General features: G+C 42.7%; 1 protein-coding gene across 28 annotated transcripts in view; it reads left to right on the forward strand.

The window, feature by feature from the left end:
* LRRFIP1 (LRR binding FLII interacting protein 1) overlaps positions 1–21,217 on the forward strand; it is a 100,421-nt gene extending 79,204 nt beyond the window's left edge. For 22 of the 28 annotated variants that reach the window (XM_088167642.1, XM_088167616.1, XM_088167619.1 and 19 more), the window contains 7 exons: positions 1,912–2,082; positions 2,982–3,074; positions 3,536–3,628; positions 4,738–4,830; positions 5,296–5,431; positions 7,019–14,865; positions 14,988–15,034. In XM_088167642.1, coding sequence (XP_088023768.1) covers positions 1,912–2,082; positions 2,982–3,074; positions 3,536–3,628; positions 4,738–4,830; positions 5,296–5,431; positions 7,019–9,540 — 3,108 coding nt within the window. In that variant the 3' untranslated portion in view covers positions 9,541–14,865; positions 14,988–15,034. Of the gene's footprint in view, positions 1–1,911; positions 2,083–2,981; positions 3,075–3,535; positions 3,629–4,737; positions 4,831–5,295; positions 5,432–7,018; positions 14,866–14,987; positions 15,035–15,859; positions 15,978–16,400; positions 16,481–17,087; positions 17,193–18,466 lie in introns of those variants that run through there. The other 6 variants (XM_088167628.1, XM_088167632.1, XM_088167640.1 and 3 more) reach the window with 3 other exon arrangements.
* The last annotated feature ends 1,249 nt before the right edge of the window (positions 21,218–22,466 follow it).

Raw genomic sequence — 22,466 nt, forward strand, 5'->3', positions numbered from 1 at the left:
GTTGGGGTGAGAAAAGCTTCCAAGTGTTCACTGAAAGGCTGCTGGTTGCTCCTGCATGTTGTCTTTTGCTGGTGTGAGGAGATCGTTGTTTTGCTAGCAAATTAAAATTATTTTATTTTATTTATTTCTTTTAATATCGTTTCCTAATCCAGGAAACCTTCCAGTCTTGGGAGATAAACTCATCTCCTACAGTTCTAAAAACAAATATGAGTTTAGAACCTTGTATATTTTTATTTTTATAAGGCCATGTGAGGTGTCATTTTGGTTTCATCTTTAGATGACAGAAGACACCCTTAAACAATTCCTGCAACACGACTCGATGTATCAAAGCCTGTTACATGAAGGAATGCTGGAGCTCTTACTGCTTCCATAAAGCCATAAATACATTTTGGTGCAACATCCATGTGCCACCCACCTCCTAAGTGAGTTGTGACATGAGCTGTGGCCTTTTGGAAAAGGAAAATAGATAAATTCAACATTACCAGCATTAATTGTTGATTGTGTCGTCAGCTCAGCACTGACAGATGAAGGTGTTGCCATCTTAAGTGAGTTTTCAATGGAAACTGAGTAGTTAGGCCCTTTTTTTGTTAAAATTTTGTTTTCTTTCCTGGTCACTGAGTAGCAGATAGAGCAAAATAATCACACTGCATAAAATTTTTTTCAATCCATGTCCCTTAGACTGCCTTTTGGGGTGATTTGGAGCTAAGCTGCACTGTTTGATGCTAAGAAACCAAAACGTGGTATGCTGATGGAGTGGAGCAGAACTTCCTTAACTTCTTCCTTGCATGTACTTCCTTTTCAGCTCCTTTCTGAGCTTTCCAAATCCTGGTGGCTTTCCTATGTTTGATATTTCTCATCTGGAGCTGGAAAATGCCCCAAAACACAGTTAAGCATTTGGAACTGGACAAATTCGTGTCCTAAAAGACAAATTATCTCATTTGTTAATAGAAATGTCACTTAAACTGATTTAGACTTTGCCACCATCACCTTTAATTCTATTAACAGCTGAAAAAGGAAGTATGTGAAACTCACCCGTACTTGAGTTGAAATAATTAAAATTACACAAGTTCCAAGAGAAATTGTTTGATCTGTAAACTAAAATGTTGACACGTGTGTCCTCCTTGTTTGCACATTTATACTGCTTTGTTTATATAACTCTTTATTTATATAACTCTTTTATTTCTTTGTTAAAACCAAGTAGTGCAAAGTTTGTCTGCATAAGTGAAAATTTATGCTAATCTTTATTTTACCATAATTTGTTGTTGTAAATATCTCAGTATCTTATATCCAGGTCAGAAGGGGTTTTCAAGCCACTGGGAATTGTATCTTAGAGAGTAAATTTGTAAAGAAGAGATGTGATATGGGAAGGCTAATAGGAAATGGCACATCAGGTCACAGAAGTTGCAGCTTTCTCTTTCACAGTGAATTCGAATTCCTGAGTCAGTATTTAAGGGTTTCCACACTGCAAGGATCTCTAAAATTAGTGTGAACTGGCTAACTGCCTTAATTTGAGGCCTCAGATAATCCAAAGTGATCTTAAATCAAGGCAAATTTACCTTTAAATTAAAAAAAAAATCCCAGCTTGTCATCTTCAGCAGCTGCTTTGAGCTGCCAATGTGCAGGGGCAGGGGGAGGAGGGAGAAGGAAGAGAACTGGGAAGGCAGAAGCTGAAGCAGCAGAGGACAGGAAGCTTTTTAACCCTGCTGAGGTGAGGCTTTCTTGAAAGCACAAGTGTGGTGGGGACAGGGGAGGTTTCCTCACTTTGGGACAGCTGGGGAACCTCCAGCACAGGATTAATGCTGCTTTCCATAGGCAAACTCAGTGAGCTTTTTTGGTGCTTTATTTTCTTACTGAAGGGCTTGGTTGGCAAATTGTCCTCTTTATTCCTCACTCTGCTTTTATTCTCTGCAGGACTCTCTAGCTGAAGTTGAGGAGAAATACAAGAAGGCTATGGTGTCAAATGCTCAGCTGGACAATGAGAAAACCAATTTCATGTACCAAGTGGACACCTTGAAGGATGCACTCTTAGAGTTGGAGGAGCAGCTGGCAGAATCCAGGAGACAATATGAAGAGAAAAGTAAAGTATGTGAATAGCTGTGGCATGGGAAATAACAGGGAGAGATTTGGAGGGGGGGTAGAGATCTTTGAGAGGAGGCAGCTAAATGATTATTCAGGATTTTGTACAAATTGCTGGTTTGATTAGTATTAAGTGAAATATCAATTTGTTGTGTACTTGTGATCATACAAATGAGAATTTTCTCTAAGCCATTTCTGAAGAAGGGGAGAAATGTTCTAGCTGATAAAGGCTATATTGATATTATCACATCTCCTTTTATATTCCATCTCTAAAGTAAATTCACAGGGTTTGTCCATAGGGATTTCTGGAGCAGTTTTACACACAGAGGTGTCTCCAGGCAGCCCGTGGGAGAGTTGTGCAGTTCAGACAGTTCAGGCAGCTCCATGGTTAAATGTTGGATTCAGTTTTGCATTAATTCAGCAGTGATTTGGTGTTAAATAATAAAACTGGGGCTTATGTTTTCAGAACTGCCTTCTTGTAGCTTGGGGCATCTGACTACACCCCACTTCTAAAAAGAGTTCCTGAAAGATACAGTGGGGTTTTCTTCTTTTTATTTAAAAGTCCAGCTAACTTTCAGTACATGGCCATGTGAGAAGAGTGGGTTAAATTTCCATCCATTCATCTGTGCAGTCTGAAGGACTGGAGTGTAAAAGCTCTTCAGCCTGCTGCTCAGCTTTTGAAATAGGCTAAATGATGTCTGTCACTTCTATATTTGGTGCAATAATATCATCTTGGAAAAAGGACAAACTCGATAAAAACGGCACTCTTGTGGGATTGTGATTAGAGGGATATTCAAGAATTACATTGCAGTAAGCATTTTCTTTGTGTTTGGGCTTATTTTCCTCTTTTTGATGGATGCTATTTGTGATTAATAATAATCTTGTGAATATTTCATTATTCACAGGAATTTGAGAGGGAGAAGCATGCTCATAGCATATTGCAGTTTCAGTTCATGGAAATCAAAGAGGCTTTGAAGCAGAGAGAAGAAATGCTTGCAGTAAGTAACTTTTTTCCCTTTTAATGGCTTCTTTGATTGGTACATTTCCCAGGTAGCAGTAGAGTGGAGAATGTGAGGAATGGAGAATTTTATTCCCTATTCGAGTTTCTCACCAGAAGAAATGTTAGTGTTTCAGGCCAAACAGGTTCAGAGCTGACTAATGCAAATAGTTACTTTCCTAAGTATTATCTTATTCTTCCTAAGTATTGCATTTTGGACAGCTGCTTGTGGAGATACAGAGGGAAATAACAGAACTGTGTAACTTGTTTTAAGTCATGTTGTGGGTAGTAAGATTGTCTTCAGGAGCACAGGTTCAGTTGGGATGTCAGAAACTGTGCATTGTAGATACCCATTTACTTTAGCACCTGACTTCTTTCATTCTTTGGCATCACTGCAATCTTGGCTTTCCTTGTTAACCTCTTACCTGCTTTCTGTCTTCTTGTTTTGCTCCTGCCCCTCAGGAAATCCAGCAGCTGCAACAGAAACAGCAGAGCTATGTCAGGGAAATTTCCGATCTTCAGGAGACAATAGAGTGGAAAGACAAAAAAATAGGGGTAGGACTTGTCAACCCTGCAATATGTTCCAAGTGACACTGTCATTCTCCACCTGATCCTGCTTTTGTAAAACCCTTTGGATAAAACCCTCTGTAGTGCCTTTGCTTGCTGTGGCTGTCCTATGATGTTGCCAGTGAAGTAGCAAATAGCAAGTGTTGTCTTTGGCCAGTACCTTAAAATCCAAGGAAAACCTAGCAGCTGGTCTGCTTTCAAGCCAAGGGGAATTGATTTGCTGTGCTGCACCATTTGTAATTTGCCACATGGGGAAAGGAAGTGCTATTTATAATGCAATTCCATCAGCAGCGAGGTTTTGCTTACTCAGATTTAATCTGCGGACTGAGCAGAAACTGGAGTGGGACAAAGAGGTAATGGAGCTATTTATGGGCTGTTGGGATGAAAGCCTCCCTTGCTTCTCATCCCTTCCCACCCCTTCCCACCACCTCCTATCAAAGCCACATGGAAACCCACTCTGGTTTTCTTTTCCAGCTGAACACTGAAGGGCTTCCTGAATAGAGTAGGAGAAAGAAACCTGACAGCTTACTCATGTTTGTCCAAAAATTTATAGCAGCTTGAAACTGAAAATTACTTACACCGAAATACTGGGAGGGGGGAGTTCAGTAGTAAAATATGCATTTGCACATGGTGCATCCTAGACTAAGGATGACATAATGGCAGCTTTCAAATGAATTAAAATGTAAAATAAAAAGGCTCCTGAAATCCATAGGGCCTACTTCCACGCCCTTCCATTAACACATGGGAATGATGCCTTCAGTGTGCATGCTAAAGCAGTATGGGCTTGGATTAGCTTGTGTAGCAGATAAGGATAAAAAGTGAACCCTCATTTGAAGGATCCCTAATAAGAAATTGGGCTCTGAGTGTCTTTGGCAGGAATTCTTGGTTATTGAGGAAGCTGTGCCTTTCTTGGATTTGAAGTTTTTCTCTCTCTGTATGCAAACTCAGTCTGTAAACTCAGCCTTTTTCATCTGTGCCCCTTCCATCCCCTGAATATCTTAAATCTGCTCATTCTTGTCTACATTTGCTTTTCATGGCCTTTACTTGTCTCCCTTCCTTTCTTCACATCTCGCTCTCTATCTGTGTTGGGAACTCAGGCACTAGAGAGGCAGAAAGATTTCTTTGATTCCATAAGGAGTGAGCGGGATGTCCTTAGAGAAGAAGTGGTTGTGCTGAAGGAGCAACTGAAGGTATGCAAGAGGAATAAAATAAATTTATATTCATCTGCTGACACTTTTCCCCTGTATATTTGGGCAGAAAAATTAAGTCTAGTTCAGTAGCAATAACTCAATTTTCATATTGCCTATAAATTGCCATTTCAGAGATTTTCTGTATAAAGTCCTTTCCCTACTATTGGTTGTGAGTTCTTACTCGTAGACTGGAGTATAAAGAAGTTGTTTTTGCAGGAGACACTTTTCTGAGGAACATCTTATGCTGCAGATATCTGTTAAAAAAAAAAAAGACCTGGGATCACATGCTTTGTGTCAGAATGGCTGAACTGAGAACTGCAATATCTGTTCTCCTTCCTGACTCCCAGCCATGTTTAATGGAATGATGGAAGCAATTGTTTATTCAGAGTATCTCGGACAAGAGCACTTGACAATCCTTCCCTTTCTGAGCAGCAGGCTCTAAAGCATTGCTTTTGCTTCCCGCAGAAACATGGCATAATCCCAGACGCTGACATAGCCACCAACGGGGATACATCAGACATTCTGGATAACGAAGGACACTTGGATTCTTCCCGAACAGGCACCACTCAGGCATTAAAGACAGGAGGGGAGGGGATGCTAGGTAAGTGCTGGGTGTCCTCTCAGCCCCTCCTGCCTGTCTGTCCTTCCTTCATCCACCTTTGCTTGGATGGGGCAGTCGTTAGTGGGACAATTAACACCACGCAGCATGCTCCTTGTCCAGTCACTCCCTGTGCATTTCCCTGCTTCCTGTTGATTATCACTCCCAGTGTGTCATGCAGTCTCCTCCAGCAGCAGACTTCACTTCCTCTGCAAGGTGACAAAGATGGGAGTACAAACAGACAATTACAGATAAGTAGCAGTCATTCACATCACCATCAAAACCCGAATTGGAAAATTGTCCCAAGATAATCCTACTGCTGCACAGTATTTTTCAGCGCATACCTTAAATAATCATGAAAAAAGGTGTTTTAGTTTGCTGTAAAGAGCTTGTATGTTGGTTCATTGGTATCCCTGAGAACTGTGTCTGCTTGAACAACTGTGCTGGGCTCTGACAAAGCACACCAAAGGATAAATTCTTTGTTCCTGTGCTATTGAACATCTAAAATTAACACTTCTGTGTTTTTACTTGTTACATTGACACTTAAATTCAAAGGATATAATTGACGTGGACAGTGTTAGGAAGGAGAAATCTGGTTGGCAAAACCTCTTTCTGTTTTTATGTGGTGAATGGCCATTAGAGAGCTATTTTACTAGTGTAAGGAAAGAAAGTAATATTTTTGGTTTGTTGGAAATTTTTTTTTTTTTTGTTCTAAATGAACATGCTAATGAATAGCTGCAGGCAGCAAATTGTTGCAAGTGCGGGTTCTCTTGCTTTGAGCTTTTGGCTGCTTTTTCCTCACTTAGTTACTGTGTGGAAACAATGTGGAACACCAAAAACCAAGGTAAGGGTGTATTTTTAAATGTAATATGTTTTCTACATCTCCTAATCCTGTTTTTTTTTCAGAATAGGTACAGCATAGACCCAAAAAGTAACAACAAACACTACTGTTTTAATATCTGTTGCTTTTAAATATAAATTGAAGGAAAAGTGTTACAACAAAAATAACCTTCAAAAAACCACAGAAGTCTCCACCCCTTTGGGTGGCTGAAGTAAGGGGCACAGATTACCTGAGCTTTGATCTGTGTCGGGAGGTCTGAACAGCCAATCCATTTGCTTGCCAATCAGATTTTAAATTCAGTGTCTGTCATGTGCACTATTAGTGAATAATTCCATTGTAATGGCATCAGACTCCTGCATGGATAGAGGAGTGTCAGCTTAAAGCTGTAGAGAAAAATGCTGAGGAAGAACAGTCCTTAGAGGTACATCTGCAAATATTGCTGTTAAATTGCACTGCTTCAACCAGTTGTTCTCCTCTACGAAAGCTGTCATTCCCACAGCCAAGAGCCTAAATCTCCTGCTTTACAAAAACACCAGCCAGCACCAGAGACTTCTTGCTTTGAGAGGGTGGTGGTGAGTTTCACTGATCAACCCCCCTGGATCCTTACTAATTCAAGCGCTGCTTTGCCTCACAAAATTGGCAAAAGCTGATCTTTCATTAACCTGTTCTTCTCATTCTGTCTTTCGGGTTTTAAGTGGGGAGGTAAGTGCTGTGGTGTGGCCCCCTCAACTTTCTCAATGGTCTTTTAGGCAAAGCCAATGAAGTGGAGATGAAAAATGAGATTTTGGAGGATGTGGGGAAAAGAGAAATCTTGCAGAATACTGAGCATGAGGAGCAGAAAGAGGAGTCTGAGGAGGAGGAAGTACAGACAATGCATGCTGCTGAAAATGCAAAGGCAGAACAAATGGTTGAAGAACGGGACACCCTGCCAGCAGTGATGTTACCACAGGGGTTTGCAGAGCAAGCCCAAAGCCTCACAGAACCTGTGCCAGGGAGCACTTCTTCAAACAGTGACAGTGACACAGATGGCTTGAGAAAGGTCACAGAGTCCAGGGGCCCAGCAGCCCAGCAGCCTGAGAGTACAGAGGCTGAACACCATGACTTGAGTGCAAGGACAAATGAGAACTTGGAGCTGGGCTCTCTGCAAGGCCACCAGATTTTTGAGACTCCTCAGGAAATGTTTTATGACTCAGGTACAGAGCAGGAACTGGGAGAAGCTGCACCCAACCAGGAAGAGGAAGAGGAGCTTAAAACCAGCCGTGCCCTGAGTGATAATGAAATGGATGAAGGATGTGACAGTACCAGTGACAGCAGTGACTTGGCTTCTAACCAGGCAGGGCTACCTGAGGGAGCAGTGGCAGGGTTGCTTAGGGAAGAGGGAAATGTGGAGAGTTCCACTCCAGAGGAGCCCCAGGACTCAAAAGAAAGTGCTGAAAACGAGGTTGCAAATGTCTTGGAGGAAAAGTTTGTTGACTGCACTGATGGAAGAAGTGATGAAACGGCAGGTGACAGAGCTGAAGAAGAAAATGAGGTTGGGAGCACAGTTCAGGGTCAGCCGAGGGAAACTGAGTCTGTGGGTTTGGAGGGGACAGAGCCACCTGAAAGGGATGTCCCAGCAGAGCCACTTGAAAAGGAAGGTGGAGAGCATCAGACATTCATACCACCGGCTTCTTCAGGGGACAGTCCTTCCACATTCCCAGAGGAACCAAGAACACAAGGTGAAACTGCAGATGAAACTGCTACAGCTGAGAAGGATAGACAGAAGGAAGAATTGGTGGAAGAGCTGGAGAAGTGTTCAGATTCTGCTGAAACAGGAGAGCAAGGTGTAGCATCTGTGGAGGAGACAGGAGGCTGCATTCCTGAGGGAAAGGGAAGTGAGCTGCAGCAGGCACAGCCAGGAACAGAGGTGGGGAGAGAGGTGACCACTCAGGAAAGCCCTTCAGACCCAAGTCTTTCAGGTGATGAAGTTAAGGAGTCAGAATTGGAAACAGGGGACGAGGCTGGGGAAGGACAGGAAAGTAGGACAGAGTGGGTTGAAGATTTGAATCCAATGATAGAGGTTGAAACAAGTCAGTGTAGTGAAGAAACAGCAGGTGGTACAGAAGGAGAGAAAAATGTTCCTGTAGAGGGTGAAGTGCAGAAGGTGGTTGAACAAGTAGAAGGTGAATCTAAAGAGGAGTCATGTGTAGATGTTACTGTAACTACTGGAAACAAAGCCAGTAAAGAAACACTGAAAGAAAATGAGGAAGAGGTAGAGCTTGCAGACCAGCCTGGTGGGGAACTTGCTTCTGAGGAAGGTGTAAGTAATGCCCTGGCACAGAAACCTGTGCAGGATGACAACAATAATGAACAAGTTACACTGGAGGAAGGTGTAAATAATGCCCTGGCACAGAAACCTGTGCAGGATGACATTAGTGAACAAGTTAAACTGGGGGAAGGTGCAAATAATGCCCTTGCACAGAAACCTGTGCAGGATGAAAACATTAGTGAACAAGTGAAATTGGAAGAAGGTATAAATAATTCCTTGGCACAGAAACCTGTGCAGGATGACATTAGTGAACAAGTTAAACTGGGGGAAGATGCAAATAATGCCCTTGCACAGAAACCTGTGCAGGATGAAAACATTAGTGAACAAGTGAAATTGGAAGAAGATGTAAATAATTCCTTGGCACAGAAACCTGTGCAGGATGACATTAGTGAACAAGTGAAATTGGAGGAAAATGTAAATAATTCCTTGGCACAGAAGCCTGTGCAGGATGACATTAGTGAACAAATGAAATTGGAGGACCAAGCAGAGGAAAGCCTGGAAGATGACGGTGATGCATTTGATTTTGATGAAGAGTCAAATCAAATACTAGAATCTGATGAAAAATGTGGTGGGGAGAAAGCTGATACACAGGGAGAAGAGGGTGATGGAGCAAATGGTGCTGTTGGAAAAACTGCCCACATGGACAAAGCTGGAGAGGGAACAGACAAAATGGAAACCAAAGATGCCTGGACCAAAGGTGAAGTCCTGCAGCGTGAAAAAGATAAGCCTGAAGAAACAGGGTGCTTGCAAAGGGAAGCATCAGGGAAAACTGCTGAGGAGGCTGATGTGGAGGAAAATGAAATCGAAGTATCAGATTCTAGTAAAGTAGGAAAATTACAAGATCAAGATGTTTCAGAACAGGATTTGCAAAGTGCTTTCATTAAGAGGGCTGAAAGCAGAGAGGATTTGCAGGGTGGTAGAAGGAGTAAGGGTAGATCCAGAGATGACTGTACAATCTCCTGAGTTCAGAATCTCAAACCTACACAAGTTCCATGCCCTGTGACCAGTCCCAGGACACAAATATGCACTTTGCACAAGACATCAGACCTTGGAATACTCTTTGAGCTTTGTCCTTGTAGGTAACTCAGCATAAAGCATGGATGTGGTAATGATGCAGGTATTCGCTGTGTGCCCAGCCACAAGAAATCGTGACTGGGTGTGGTCTTGCTGTGTGTCAGGTTGAAAGCTTTTCATCTAATGAGGAAGCTTCACAACTTGACTATTGAAACTATTATACAATTAAAGTACTGCTAGTGTGGATAGCTGATCCTGGGGAATTTCTATAGGTTATTCTACCCTAGTTAATCAAGATCATGAATGTCCATTGGGCCTTTGTGAACTTATGCACATTATGCTTACTTAGATCTACAGCAAGTACATTTACTCTTCATGAAGGAACTCAGCAGATCAGCCACACTGATGGTGAAACTTCTTTCAGAATAATTAAAGCCTATGAACCAATCTCTTCTTTTTTTTTAATATGAAGCAAAAAGATCTTTTCATTCCACTTTGTGTGTATTTCTTATATGGTCATATTCCTAAACATAGTTAGATCACTGTGAATCTGCTTAGTCTGAGCACCTTGGAAGAGCAATACATACTTTGGAGAAAGTGCAACATACAAGTCTCAGTTTGCTGAAAGGAATAAATATATCCATGTTTACTTCATCTAGGCACTTTGCACCACAATAGGCCTTTTACACCATGTCTCACATGGGGTTTTTATTTTTTCCAGAGAAAGTGTCAATACACACTGTAATGTGTGCTTAGGTTTGCTATCAAGTACTGTCTAGATATGAATATATAAAATACCTATTTTTCCAAGAAGATTTTTGTTTAAAATTGCATTTGCATTATATTTTTTTGCAAACTCTGATTCTGAAAGAATGTTTTTATCTCTGAAACAAATCTTATCTCTTCCCTTCTGGAAAGAAGATAACTTTGCATGTCTTAACTCTTGCTGGATATCAGACCAAAGAGAATGTTGTTTTGTGTACTATCCCCCCTGTGCCTTTTGGAAAAGCTGGATTGCTTTGAATTGCTGGCATAAATTAGGCTCTCGGGCTCCCTTGCTGTATTTCCTCTTGCATCTCTGCTAGTGCTTGGGAGGAAGAGCATGTTTTGCATATATAAATATTCATTTAAAGTCTTCAGCAATGAATGTCCCAAGGGAATGCAGATCGAGGGGGGGTGTGGGCTATGGAAGGCTGTATTTGTGTTGATGTTACAAAGTTGTCAAAGCACAGACAGACTGCAAAATTTGAAGATGTATATCAAAATGTACTGCTGTATATAATTTAAATAAACATATTTTATACTTTAAAGTACCTGTCCAGAGCACTGTTTCTAAACCTGCACAAGAAGTTATTTAAACCTGTGTCATTTCAACAGCATTTTTCTGCAGCTTTTGTTCAATTTATTGCCTTGTACTACGTAGCTACAAGAGCCATCTCCCCAGGACTGGGCAGCCTCGGGGTTTGAGCACCTTGAATATGTGATGGCACCTTAACTGTAGAGCTCTAACAGGTCTGTAACCCTGTAACTCCTTTCATGTGGCTTCTCTCCAACTTACAGCAGATCCACCATGGTTCCTGTAAGTATTGGCAGTTGTTCCTAAGGGTTTACACTAGATGCTAATCCAAAAAGTCATAGATCTTATAAGCATTTCTTATTAGCATGTAATAGTGTTTATTTAAAGATGTGGCTCTGCTGTACTCTCAACAGTAATATATGGTTTAATGTTGGAAGTGGGTTTTAATTGTTAATTAGACTTAAACAGAGCATTAAATGTTCTTACCAGGCTTCACCTGTACTGTGGATGGATCTATCAGAGTTAAATTAAGCAACATGCCATTATATCCTGCATTTCTTATGAGTTCATTTCTGATTTTAACTAGTTTTTCCACTTCAGAAAACACAGCATTTTTAAGGGAATTCCTTTTTTAAGCCAAGTCAGAGGAGCAGAAACACCTCCAATCTTACCATGTCCATGTACCAGCTTTGATCCCACTCCCAGTGTAACTGGGAGCAAGAACATGGAGAGGCAGTGCAGAGTAGCTGGTGTGCCAGAAATCCATCTCGTGGAATGTTGAAAATGAGTATGTGACCCAAGGATGAAACTTTGGTCTTCAGAATAACCCCAAATGCTTGCTGGGTTTTCTGGTCATCACCTAGTGGCACATAAATGCTGGAGCCCAGGTTTGTACATATCAGAGCTAGCCTGAAGTGCTTTCAAATGCAGTATCTCAAGAAACTTGATAAAAAAGGGGAATAAATAGGGAAAAGGTCTTGGTCAATATCTTCTTTACTACTGAGAACAGGCTGCTGCCCCCCTCAAAATCATTACTGCAAGCTGGTGTCTTTCAAATCTTGTGCTGTCCTTGGCAGTGCCCCTCTTCCGAGAAAGACAGGAAAGCATTTTCTCATCATCCAAAATAAATTGACAGATCTGGAGGAGGAGTATTGCCCAACCTGCTCTGACAGGTGGATCCTTGCAGGCTGTTCTGAATAGCTGCTTGGGGCTGGGATTTCATGGGATGTCTTTCCATCCTCCAGGAGCAGTTCACCCCTTTCATTTACATCAGGGTTGGTTACTTCCTGGGCCACACATCATGTAAATCATGCAGGTAAAACCAGCTGCTTCCCATCCTGTGCTTCCCTCCAAGTGGAAAGAGACATGGAGGATCTGTGGCTGATTTGGGAACGTTTGGTGCAACTGGAGCAGCACCTGAGTGAGCAATGCCTCGAGTGACCTGCCATGCCAAGGCAGTGAGATCAGTCACTTAGAAACTGGCAGAAGACACTGGGCAGCACCATGCCCACCCCTCTGTGTCCTGCTCCCTCACAGGCCCCATCCATCTCCTCCTCAGTCCTCTCTTAAACTCTGTGGTGTGTGAAGGCCAGGAACTGGTGCAGTGAGTACCCTGGGAATCACCTTTCCAAAGTTAAGTGAGGTGAATGTCACACTCTGATTACTCCTGTAGAGTCTTTGTATGTGGAATAAGGATAATGACTGTTACAGATGAGTATTTTAATTAGCTGCTTCCTGTCCTGATTCAATCGACTGTTCTTTCCTGCTCACCTGTTCTCAAGGTTTTCAGATTTGTTGGAAAAATACCTCCTAAATGCAAAACTAAGGTGACTCTGCAGAGTAAGTTTTCTGTGTTAATGTGGGGGTTTAAGATAACTGAAACCCAAGAGACCCTCATCTCTTCAGGCAGAAAACTTCTAGGTGAATGGCAATTTTAGCAAACTATTTTTTTCCCTGATCTGTAAACCCTGCTGTCTGCATGTCCCAATGGGGTGCACAGATATCCGTAATGAGGGCAGAGAGAGCTGAGGGTGAGATCAAACTTGAAGGTTCACCCCAAAATGCATCCTTTTTGCAGGAGAAAGGCTTTGGGGAAGCCAGTGTGCATCCTTACTGGAAGCTGGAAGAGGTGTCCCTTCTTCAGGCAGGCAGGTTTCATCCCACAGCAGTGGTTAAATTATTTTAACTAAATTATTTTCAGGATCAAAGTGCATTACTTGGCCCTTTTGGAGTCAATAAGTGTGGGCTAATTTTGTAGTGGTCTAAAGGTTTCCTGCTGCTCCAGTTCTCATTCTCTTTCCAATGCTTGGCACTCCATTTCTCAGTCTTTGCTGACCTGTAAGTCCCAACACAATCTCTTGAGTCCAAGTATCTTCAACCTGTTTGCTGTTCTTGCTTTCTTCATTGACCTTTATTTTTCTTCCATATCTTTCATCTTTTGCAGAATTTCTGTCTTAAGTTTTCTTTCCTTCCCATTTAGATCTGTGAAATTGTTTTATTATTTTGAAGGGGTTTATACTCTGAAATTTTGATTGTGGGTGGTATTTACAAAAAAAAAAAAGTGGGTTTGAGGTTTTTTTTTGTTTTTTCCTATCAGTGTAATCAGGTGTAACAATGTTGGGTGTGTTACAAATGCATAAAAAAAAAAAAAAAAAAGAGTAAGACTTCTAAATTAATCCATAGATTTGTTGAACTGGGATGTCACACTATGATCTGTATTTGGGTATTGCATCAGAAGCCAAGGTAAAGGTTTTATTCCATGCTCTGGAATGGGACTGTATGGGGGTGTGTATTCCAGGAGGGGAATCACATACCACATTAATGGATTCTACATGTACAGTCTGCTGTACAGAGGGACTTCCATTGGGAAACCAGTTTTCACCATGATTTGATTCAATGCAGACTCTTGATTCCCTTTAAGTGCATGTGCTAACAAGAAAAAAGGGAGAACCACGAGACTCTGGCCTGTTCAGGAGTTGTCAACAAAGAAGAAATGGTATTTTTAAAGCTCTTCAAAAATATTTAAATCATTCAGCAGAATTTACCTGGTAAAAGCCCACCAGGCTCTTAGGTGTAATTTACCTTGCTTTCCTAAAGTTTACAAATAGATCTTTTTCTTGAGTGACCTTTGGATTTTAACCGTTTAATCAGCAGGCCAGACCTCAGCTGTGGAGTTGAGCTGTGAACAGCCTGGGCTCTGCACTGCTGGCAAGGCAGGCCACTGAACAAACTTGCATTGAGACCCAGCTGAGGTCCATAGATCCTCTCCTAATGAGTGTATTTGAATGGGATGCTGCAGTGTACTCCTGCCTGAGGTGTACCTGGACAAACAGAGCTTGTTAATTAATGAGGTCATTTGGGTGGTTTGGAAAATGTGCTCTCATATTTTGCAGCCCTCGATGATGAAGGAAAAAAAATGAAGTGATTTGGTTGTTTACTTTGTAGTTCTTTTTTCCAGCCGTCTCATTCTGTAGAGAACACTTTATTAATGAAGGCTGCACATACCCATCTATAACATTTCCAAGTCCATATGCAGCACAACAGTTGGTGCAGGTTGTCCATTGCCTCTTGATGTTTGACCTAGAGAATTGACTCTGAAGAGAAAACAGAGTTTTACCAGACTGCTGCATTCAAAACACAAATAATTTGACGGGCAAATGTTTTTCTGGTCATAATATTGGAGCTAAAATATCACTGCCATGTAAAAGAAGGGAAGAGTTAAAGTGCTGAGAATGTTCTTAGCTGTGATTATAGGTGTTTACAGTATTGTCATTGTGTTAAACTGTCAAGATTTGTGAGATTTTGTGTTGCAGTTGTGCTTGACCCTAGAGAGTTCTTGCATGCTAACCTAACGTAGAAGATTAGCCTCTTTGCATGCAGCTGGCTGCTGCTACTGCTGGGACAAGCATGTTCTGTGAGAATGCCATAAGTGCCCTGGCTGCAGCCCCCCCAGCCCTGTCTGGGCCTCGTGTCCTGTGGTACGTGCCCTAACTCCCCCATCAGTAGTCACTAACCTCAACGGGTCAGTCTTGTGTCTCAGATGCACTCCCCGATGTGTCACTTGATCAATCAGCACTCAACTCTCCCTTTTCTCTTCCAGACAGGCTGAAAAAGCTCATTGATGAACGGGAGTCCTTGCTAGACCAGGTAATCACAGGGCAGCTGAAGAACAGGAGAGGGTTAAGAGAATGAAAATAGCCCAAACACAAGATGTGGAGCAGCAGTGCTGTGATTTGGTTGCTCTTGCTGAGGACCTGCTGCCTTGCTGGCCACTCTGTTCTTCCTCCAAAACATTCCTCCTGTGTGTTAACTCAGGATACGTGGAAGATAAGACCCAGTGTGCCTCTTATTTCTGAATAATAATCCTTCAGATTATTATCTGAAAAACAGGCGTGGCTCAGAAATTGTCTAAGCAATTTTTCTTTCCAAGAGTTAGCCCTCCCTTTTGCTGGGTGTGTGGGTAAATGGGCCGTTTGTTTGGGTTTGGTGGAGGAATTGCAGATGGATCTTTAAAGAGTAATTCAAGGAATTACTGCTTGTACCATGGTATTCCATAGTGGCTATAAAGCTTATTAAAAAAAAACTTCAGCTGATCTGTTGTCCTGCAGGACACTCTGTGCTTTCATTTATGCTCAATGGCCTTGGCCTTGAGCCTCGCACACAATCAAACACAGCTTTGGGAGTTTTTAAGAAAGTTTTAAAGAAAATTTTACATGAATGTGCCTGGAGAAGATTTATGGCTTTTCTAATAAACCAGCCATCTTTCACTTGTTTTGGTCCTGAGCTTATACGTAAGCACTGATGTGTAAAATACCATGAGTCATTGGCAAAGAATTTCTAGGATGTTTTTTTATAACAAAAAAGACTTTTGGGAATTTAGGTTTAAAAAATACATAATTTTTTTGTAATATTGGAGTGAATTCGAGCCACAATTTCCCTTAGTTATTTTAATAACTATTTTCTGTCCTTCAGATTAAAAAATTAAAGGGACAACTAGAAGAAAAACAAAGGAATGGCAAGATGGAAAATACACAGTCTGATGATGAAGTTCTGGAAAACGGGACAGATATGCACATGATTGACCTCCAAAGTGAGCTGTATTTTGATTTTAAGAGAATTTTGTGCCCTGCATGTGAGTGAGAAAAAGTATCAGTACATTAATAAGCCCACGGCTCTGAGTAAGGATGAGCCTTCAGTTCCAAGGGATCTGGGAATAGCCAGGCACCTCTACAGAGGTGAGGGAATTAGGAGCCTTTATTTCAGATTGCAGTTGGAAGTGTGTATTATTGCTCCTCAGCAGAGCTGGGGTGAGTTCAGATTAATTCTGCCTTCAGAGTGGTTGGCAGGGAATCAGGCAGGACTGGGAATGGTGCCTCTCTGCTGGGCACTTATTGAGAGAGCTACTCTCCTGCTGGCCCACGTAGATCCCTGATGCATGGAAATTTTACAACAGACTTGTTAGAAACTGTTCACACTTGTTCTGATATCTCTGATAAATCTGCGATTCTTTTAGGAGATGCCAACAGACAGATCAGTGATCTCAAATTTAAACTAGCAAAGTCTGAGCAAGAGATAACAGCATTGGAGCAGAATGTAAGTTTTTGGCTTGTTCTTTTTGTTTAGGAATGGTGAGAATACAAAGAGAAAGTGTATTTGGATAAATGATAAATGAAATTACGTTTACTGTGATTTTCCCTTAAAACAAGAACGGGAGTGTTGGAGCATGAGGGCTACTGTGACATTTATGTTTGGGGAAGAAGGAATATATTATTTCTCTGTACTGAAGGAAGAATGGTCAAAGACAAAAGTACCTGATGAACTCTGCTGAACTCTTCCTTATGCCTAGCTGTCAACAGGTTTTAAATGGCTCCCAGCATGTGATGTGGTAGAGATGGATTTTACACACAGCTGTTCCATTTTGATTGTTTGCTCTTGTCCAGGGTATGTCAGCAATGCTCTTGCTAAGAGAAATTTAGTCAATAGACTGTACCTTTTGTTGCTGGAAGCATATTAAATATGGATATGTATAAAAGGGTGGGAGTAAGTTACTGTTGCCAGGCTTCCTTGGTGGTGTTTTTTTCCCTGAAAAAAACAGGAGTTAGCATCTCTCTGATTATTCCTTGAGTACTAGTGGAAGAATAAAGCTTCTGAGTAACTTCTTGGTACAGCTTCTAATTCCCAACCTTTGCCTTCACCTCAGGTAATACGACTGGAAGGCCAGGTAGCCCGATACAAAACTGCTGCTGAAAATGCTGAGCGAGTAGAGGATGAACTGAAGGCAGAGAAACGCAAACTGCAGAGAGAGGTAACTGCACCTGCAGGCTGTCCCAGGTCAGCCTGCTCCCTGTGGGGGAAACCTGCCTGCCTGCGGTGTTTTAGGGGAGGAATCACCCTTCTTGGCACGGCAAGGGATACGCATCCAATTTCTTTATTGCTTTAGTTACTCCTTCTAAACGTGCAACCAAATTGTCAGCACTCAAACTGGACTAACAGTCACGGCTGTGAGCTCCCACTGTCTTTTCACCATGATATGCTAAAGGGATGTGAGTTGTTCTTTGTGAGCTTGTTTTCCTTGGTCTGCCAATCTGTTCAGGCCTGTTTGGGGTAGTGTGGCTGTCCACAGACTGACCATGCCTCTGTCTCTTTAGAGCCTGAATACCCCTATCAGCTTTTCTCTCACTGCCTCCTAAGGTGCTGCTTTGATTTTTATTTTTTTTCAGTATGGCTCCTTGCTTTGTTCTAAACATTCCTTCTATTTTGCTGCCTGTAAATATTGTTCTGTGCAGCCCACCTCTCTTTCCCTACCCCGATCCCGTGGTGGGTTTTACAGGAAACTGAGGCTCCCAGTCACAGCTGTGGATAGAGTTCTAGGAACCAGAAACATAAAAGCTGAGCAGTGAGACAGGTGTACCTCACCCAGAGCCTCATGCCTGTGGCTTGAGGGAAAGAAATTCTGTGATTCTCTGAGAGTAACCTTCTGTCCATGCTGACTGCCTCAAGACACACGGTTCTATCAAGCCAAATCCAGACTTGGGAGATGGGAGACCACATTTATTCTTAATTTGGCCTTCTTTGTTCAACGTTCTATAAATAACCTGGGTTCTTGGCAGTGTCCTTAAACACCTGCGTGTGCGGCTTGCAAGGCAGTTTAACTCTGCTAAAGGAAATTTCAACTGCTTTATGTTCCAAGTTAATACAGTCAATTAGTGTTGGTAACCACAAACCTTGCATTGCTTTGGAAAGGGATAACACAGTGAAAGTGACGGTGTTTTTCTGCTTTTCCTTCCTTCCTTCCTGGAATCCTTCCTTCCTTGAATCCTTCCTGGAACCTTCCTTACTGGAATCCTTCCTGGAATCCTTCCTTACTGGAATCCTTCCTGGAATCCTTCCTTCCTTCCTTCCTGGAATCCTTCCCTTCCCTTCCCTTCCCTTCCCTTCCCTTCCCTTCCCTTCCCTTCCCTTCCCTTCCCTTCCCTTCCCTTCCCTTCCCTTCCCTTCCCTTCCCTTCCCTTCCCTTCCCTTCCCTTCCCTTCCCTTCCCTTCCCTTCCCTTCCCTTCCCCAATCCTCCCTCCCTGCAGCTTCGTTCAGCGCTGGATAAAACCGAGGAGCTGGAGGTCAGCAATGGCCACCTGGTGAAGCGGCTGGAGAAGATGAAGGCCAACCGGAGCGCTCTGCTGTCCCAGCAATAGCCCCCCCTCCCACGGGAAGCACCGCTGCTCACAACCGGAACGACGCCGCAGCCGCTTCTGTGTCCTTCTGTGCCAGGACGCTTCGTGTCATTGCCTTGTGAGACCAGGCCACCCCAACACCTGCTCCGTGCCTCCAGCCGGGCTCTCCCCGCGCAGATCCTGCTGCACTCCATCCATAGGAGGAGCTGATCCAAGCGGCTGTGCCCTTCCACGCCGAGCTCTGCGGACATTCGAAGTACAGCACCTAAGAAGCACATGGGATTCTCCATCCAGAGGGCACGGCAGCCATTTGTTGCCATTTAAAATGGCACGCAAAGAAAAACACTTGGACTGGAATTTTGTGTCTTGCTGAAAATTTTAAAACAAACACTGTAAGTTTAGGACTTTTCTCATGACAGTATCTGTAATTTAGTGACTACGGTAGAGTTATTCATAGTAGGTTTTTCATTTACAAATCACTGTGGAACCACAAGCCATTACAAAGCAAAACTCCTTCAGCGGAAACCATGGAAGAAGATGGTCTTGGAAGCAAAAGTGACCTTAAATGACTTTGCCAATAAAACAAATGTGTTTGGAGGGATTTTTGCACCAGTAGAATCGTGAGACTCTTTTATTTCAGGGTAAATAGGCAATAGCTTCATTGAATTTTCAATTTTTATTTGTATTATTTAATCCCTGCTCTTGGAGTTCAAGTAAATGACTTTTAAAGGATGTAAGGTTGCATTAATAAACCAGCATAAGGCCGTAGGCCGCGTTTTCAGAAATGGTGGGGTTTGCACTTAGGTCACTCTCTGTGGTGCATTTATCAAAGCAAGTGTCATTTGCTTAAACAAAATATGTAATGGGTTTTTTACATCAGAAACTATCTACCGGTCCATGACCTACTAGGAAACGACGCCGCTACAAAATACAAGTCTGATTTTTAAAAGAATAACTGCTAAGTAAAGAAGCACTTTAGAAAAAATATTACTGCCTATGGGTTTTCTACAGCTACGGAAGTAGCGAGTTATTTCCTTCTGAGATCCCTGCAGAGGTTTTCCACTTCTCGCGCAGGGCAGCGTGACCCACTGAGATGTTGCAGGTGATTCTCGTGTGTGTAAAAATGGCACACGACTGGCACTACAGCTCTGGTTCATCAGAACTCATTCTGAATGTACTACTCAAAGGAGAGCAGCAGCTACCCCAGGAATCAAGCTGCCCGTCCCACCTCAGCCCTAACAGGAAAGCCAGTCCCTCTGGGATCTGTTCCCTGTCCCACAGGAGCAACCATGACTGCCTCAAGAGGTTCTACCAAGCCAAATCCACACCTAGGAGATCACATTTCTTCCTAACTTGGTCTTCAGACCCTGCAATCCAGGTCTTTCCCCTCACAGATGGGAGGTTAGAGTAGGAGCCGCTGCTATTCTCAACGCAAGGGGATCGCTGGTATCTTCCTCGAGCACCTTCACAAATGAAATAAACCAAAACCACTGTCTGAATGTGTTTCTCTGGTTTGGCTAGAAAACAACACCCTCGTCTTCATCTCTTCCAAGTGCACAAGGAAATGTAGGAATGAAGTACTGAAATTATTATTCCAGGAAAAGGATGAAGAAGGCTTTTTTTGTGCCCCTGGGGAATTAAGTATATCCTTGTCAATGAAATGTGGTGAAACATGGGGATGGAAGGAATCTTTTTAAATTAAATTTCCACTCCAGTTAGGGCTTTGGGTTCTTTTTTTTTTAATTGTTTTTGAGAGGAACATTCAGGTGCAGAGCCAGGTTTCTTGTGGAATACCTCAAAATGGCTGTGGATACCAATTTACAGTTTTCTCTGCTTGACTAGTGTAATTTCTGGTGTACAAAGCCTCGGGGGCCTAAAAAACGAGCTAAGGGATTTTCAGAATGCAAACAAACATGCTAAATATGACATCTTACCAATGGTAAGGTGTGTGATTGCCACCAGTCATCATTTCATTTGTGGCAGCAGTGAAAGCTGCCTCTCCTGGCAAGGTTCAGGGGAAACAACCCAGTAACCAAGCGTTGGTCCAAAAGGCAAAAAAAATAACACTTTGTTCATCAAAAAAGGGATGTGTTTATCATTTCAAAGTAGATTTCATCTCTCACCCCATAAGCATTAACCTCGTGATGGAATCAGATGTGTATTTCAACCTGGATATGCTCTTAGTAGAAACCTTTGTGTGTGATAAAGTAGGTGAATGTTGAAGCCACATTTCCCCTCCCCTCCCCTAACTTTCAGTATGACTTAGCATTAGAATAAGGGAAGAAAAAAGAACTGGTTGGTTTACTGCAAACTGTTCCTATGTTTTTTCTGTGAAGAATGTACAACAACAGGGCTTTGAATGGTGATAATAGCACATGTCCCAGTCCTTCTATTTTAGCTCCAAACGAGAGCACCTCGGTGCCCTGAGAACGGGCGAGGAACAGCTCCTGGGGGAACCAGGATGGGTTTTCCTAGAACTTCTGTTTCAGTTTGTTATCCTCCGTTTTCTTTTTAAATGTTCAATGATTTTTATCATTTGCAAGTGGAATGTTACCCGGGATGTTTTTGTTTTTCCCAATTGCTCTGTTAGGAGATGTGAGCTTGGAAAAGGAAATTCATTATGAGCAGAACTCACCAATAAAAATGTCACTTGTTTGGGTAGTTTTTATGGAGTGGTCTGTCCATGCTGATGTTACCAGTACAAGTTCTCTTGGAAAATACAGAATTTCAGGGTGATATGGGTGTAACAGCTCATTTTCCTTTTCATCACGTTGCTGCAGGATCACACAAAACACGAGCAACACTGGTTGGAAAATGTACAAATTCAGGGGCTTTTGTGACTGAGGCCACCAGTGTGAGACACACTTCCAAATATCAACATTTTTAGTGGCAGGGTGCACATATGCATCCAAATTTTGACATTTTAATGGCCAGGTGCACTTGGGGAGGGAGAGGACAGGGACAGCCCCTCATCAGGAGAAATTTGAATGGTGTTGCTAATTGGATTACTTCTCCACTTTTATTTATGGTGAACATAGAGGTAGCCCACACAGTAGCTTTCCCTAGAAGAATCCTTCACATCACAAATACTCCTTCACAACAGTAGGCAGCTTGGTTCTTCAAAAACATGTTATTTTAGTATTAAATGTCCTCTTGCACTGATGTATTGCCAGAGCAGTCACTTACATGAAAAAGACTAAGCAGGAGGGCAGTGCTTGTCTTGGTTTTAAATGCTCTAAACCATCGTATGTCTCTGAAGGGTAATTTTAGGCAAACCGAGTGATGTTTTGCACACTTCATTAGGACCTTTACACATTTGTGTTTAAAGGAAGAAGCAGAGCCCCTTGCACAAGTCAAGTGTACCTGTGTGGCAGGTAGGTTGTCCTCACTCCTGTAACACGCTCCTTCAGGCTGAAACTTTCAGGTAGGTTTTAATGTGTGCCCGAAGAGGTTAGAGCTGGGTGTTAGGAGAAGTTCTTCCCCCAAAGAGTGGCTGGGCCCTGAACAGGCTGCCTAGCGAATGGTCACAGCCCCAAAGCAGAGTTCAAGAAGCTGCCAGAGTTTGGAAAATGCTCTGAGGTGCAGGGTGGGGTTGTTGGGGTGTCCTGTGCAGGGCCGGGGATTGGACTTCATGATGCTCGTGGGTCCCTTGCAGCTCAGGATAATTCTGTGATTCTGTATTTGCTGTACAAGGGCGGCTGCGCTTTGGTCTGTCAGTGCTCGGCGGGAGAGGTGTGAGGGGACAAAAGGGACCGTGAGGGGAGAGAAGGGATCGTGAGGGCAGAGAAAGGTCCCTGAGGGGAGAGAAGGGACCGTGAGGGGAACAGAAGGGATCGTGAGGAGACAGAAGGGACCGTGAGGGGGGAGCCGTGAGGGACACAGCGGTACTGCTCCTGAGGTAATATGGCGG

The sequence above is a fragment of the Sturnus vulgaris genome, chromosome 7, assembly GCF_052056855.1.
Source record: "Sturnus vulgaris isolate bStuVul1 chromosome 7, bStuVul1.hap1, whole genome shotgun sequence".
NCBI classification, from domain to species: Eukaryota; Metazoa; Chordata; class Aves; order Passeriformes; family Sturnidae; genus Sturnus; species Sturnus vulgaris.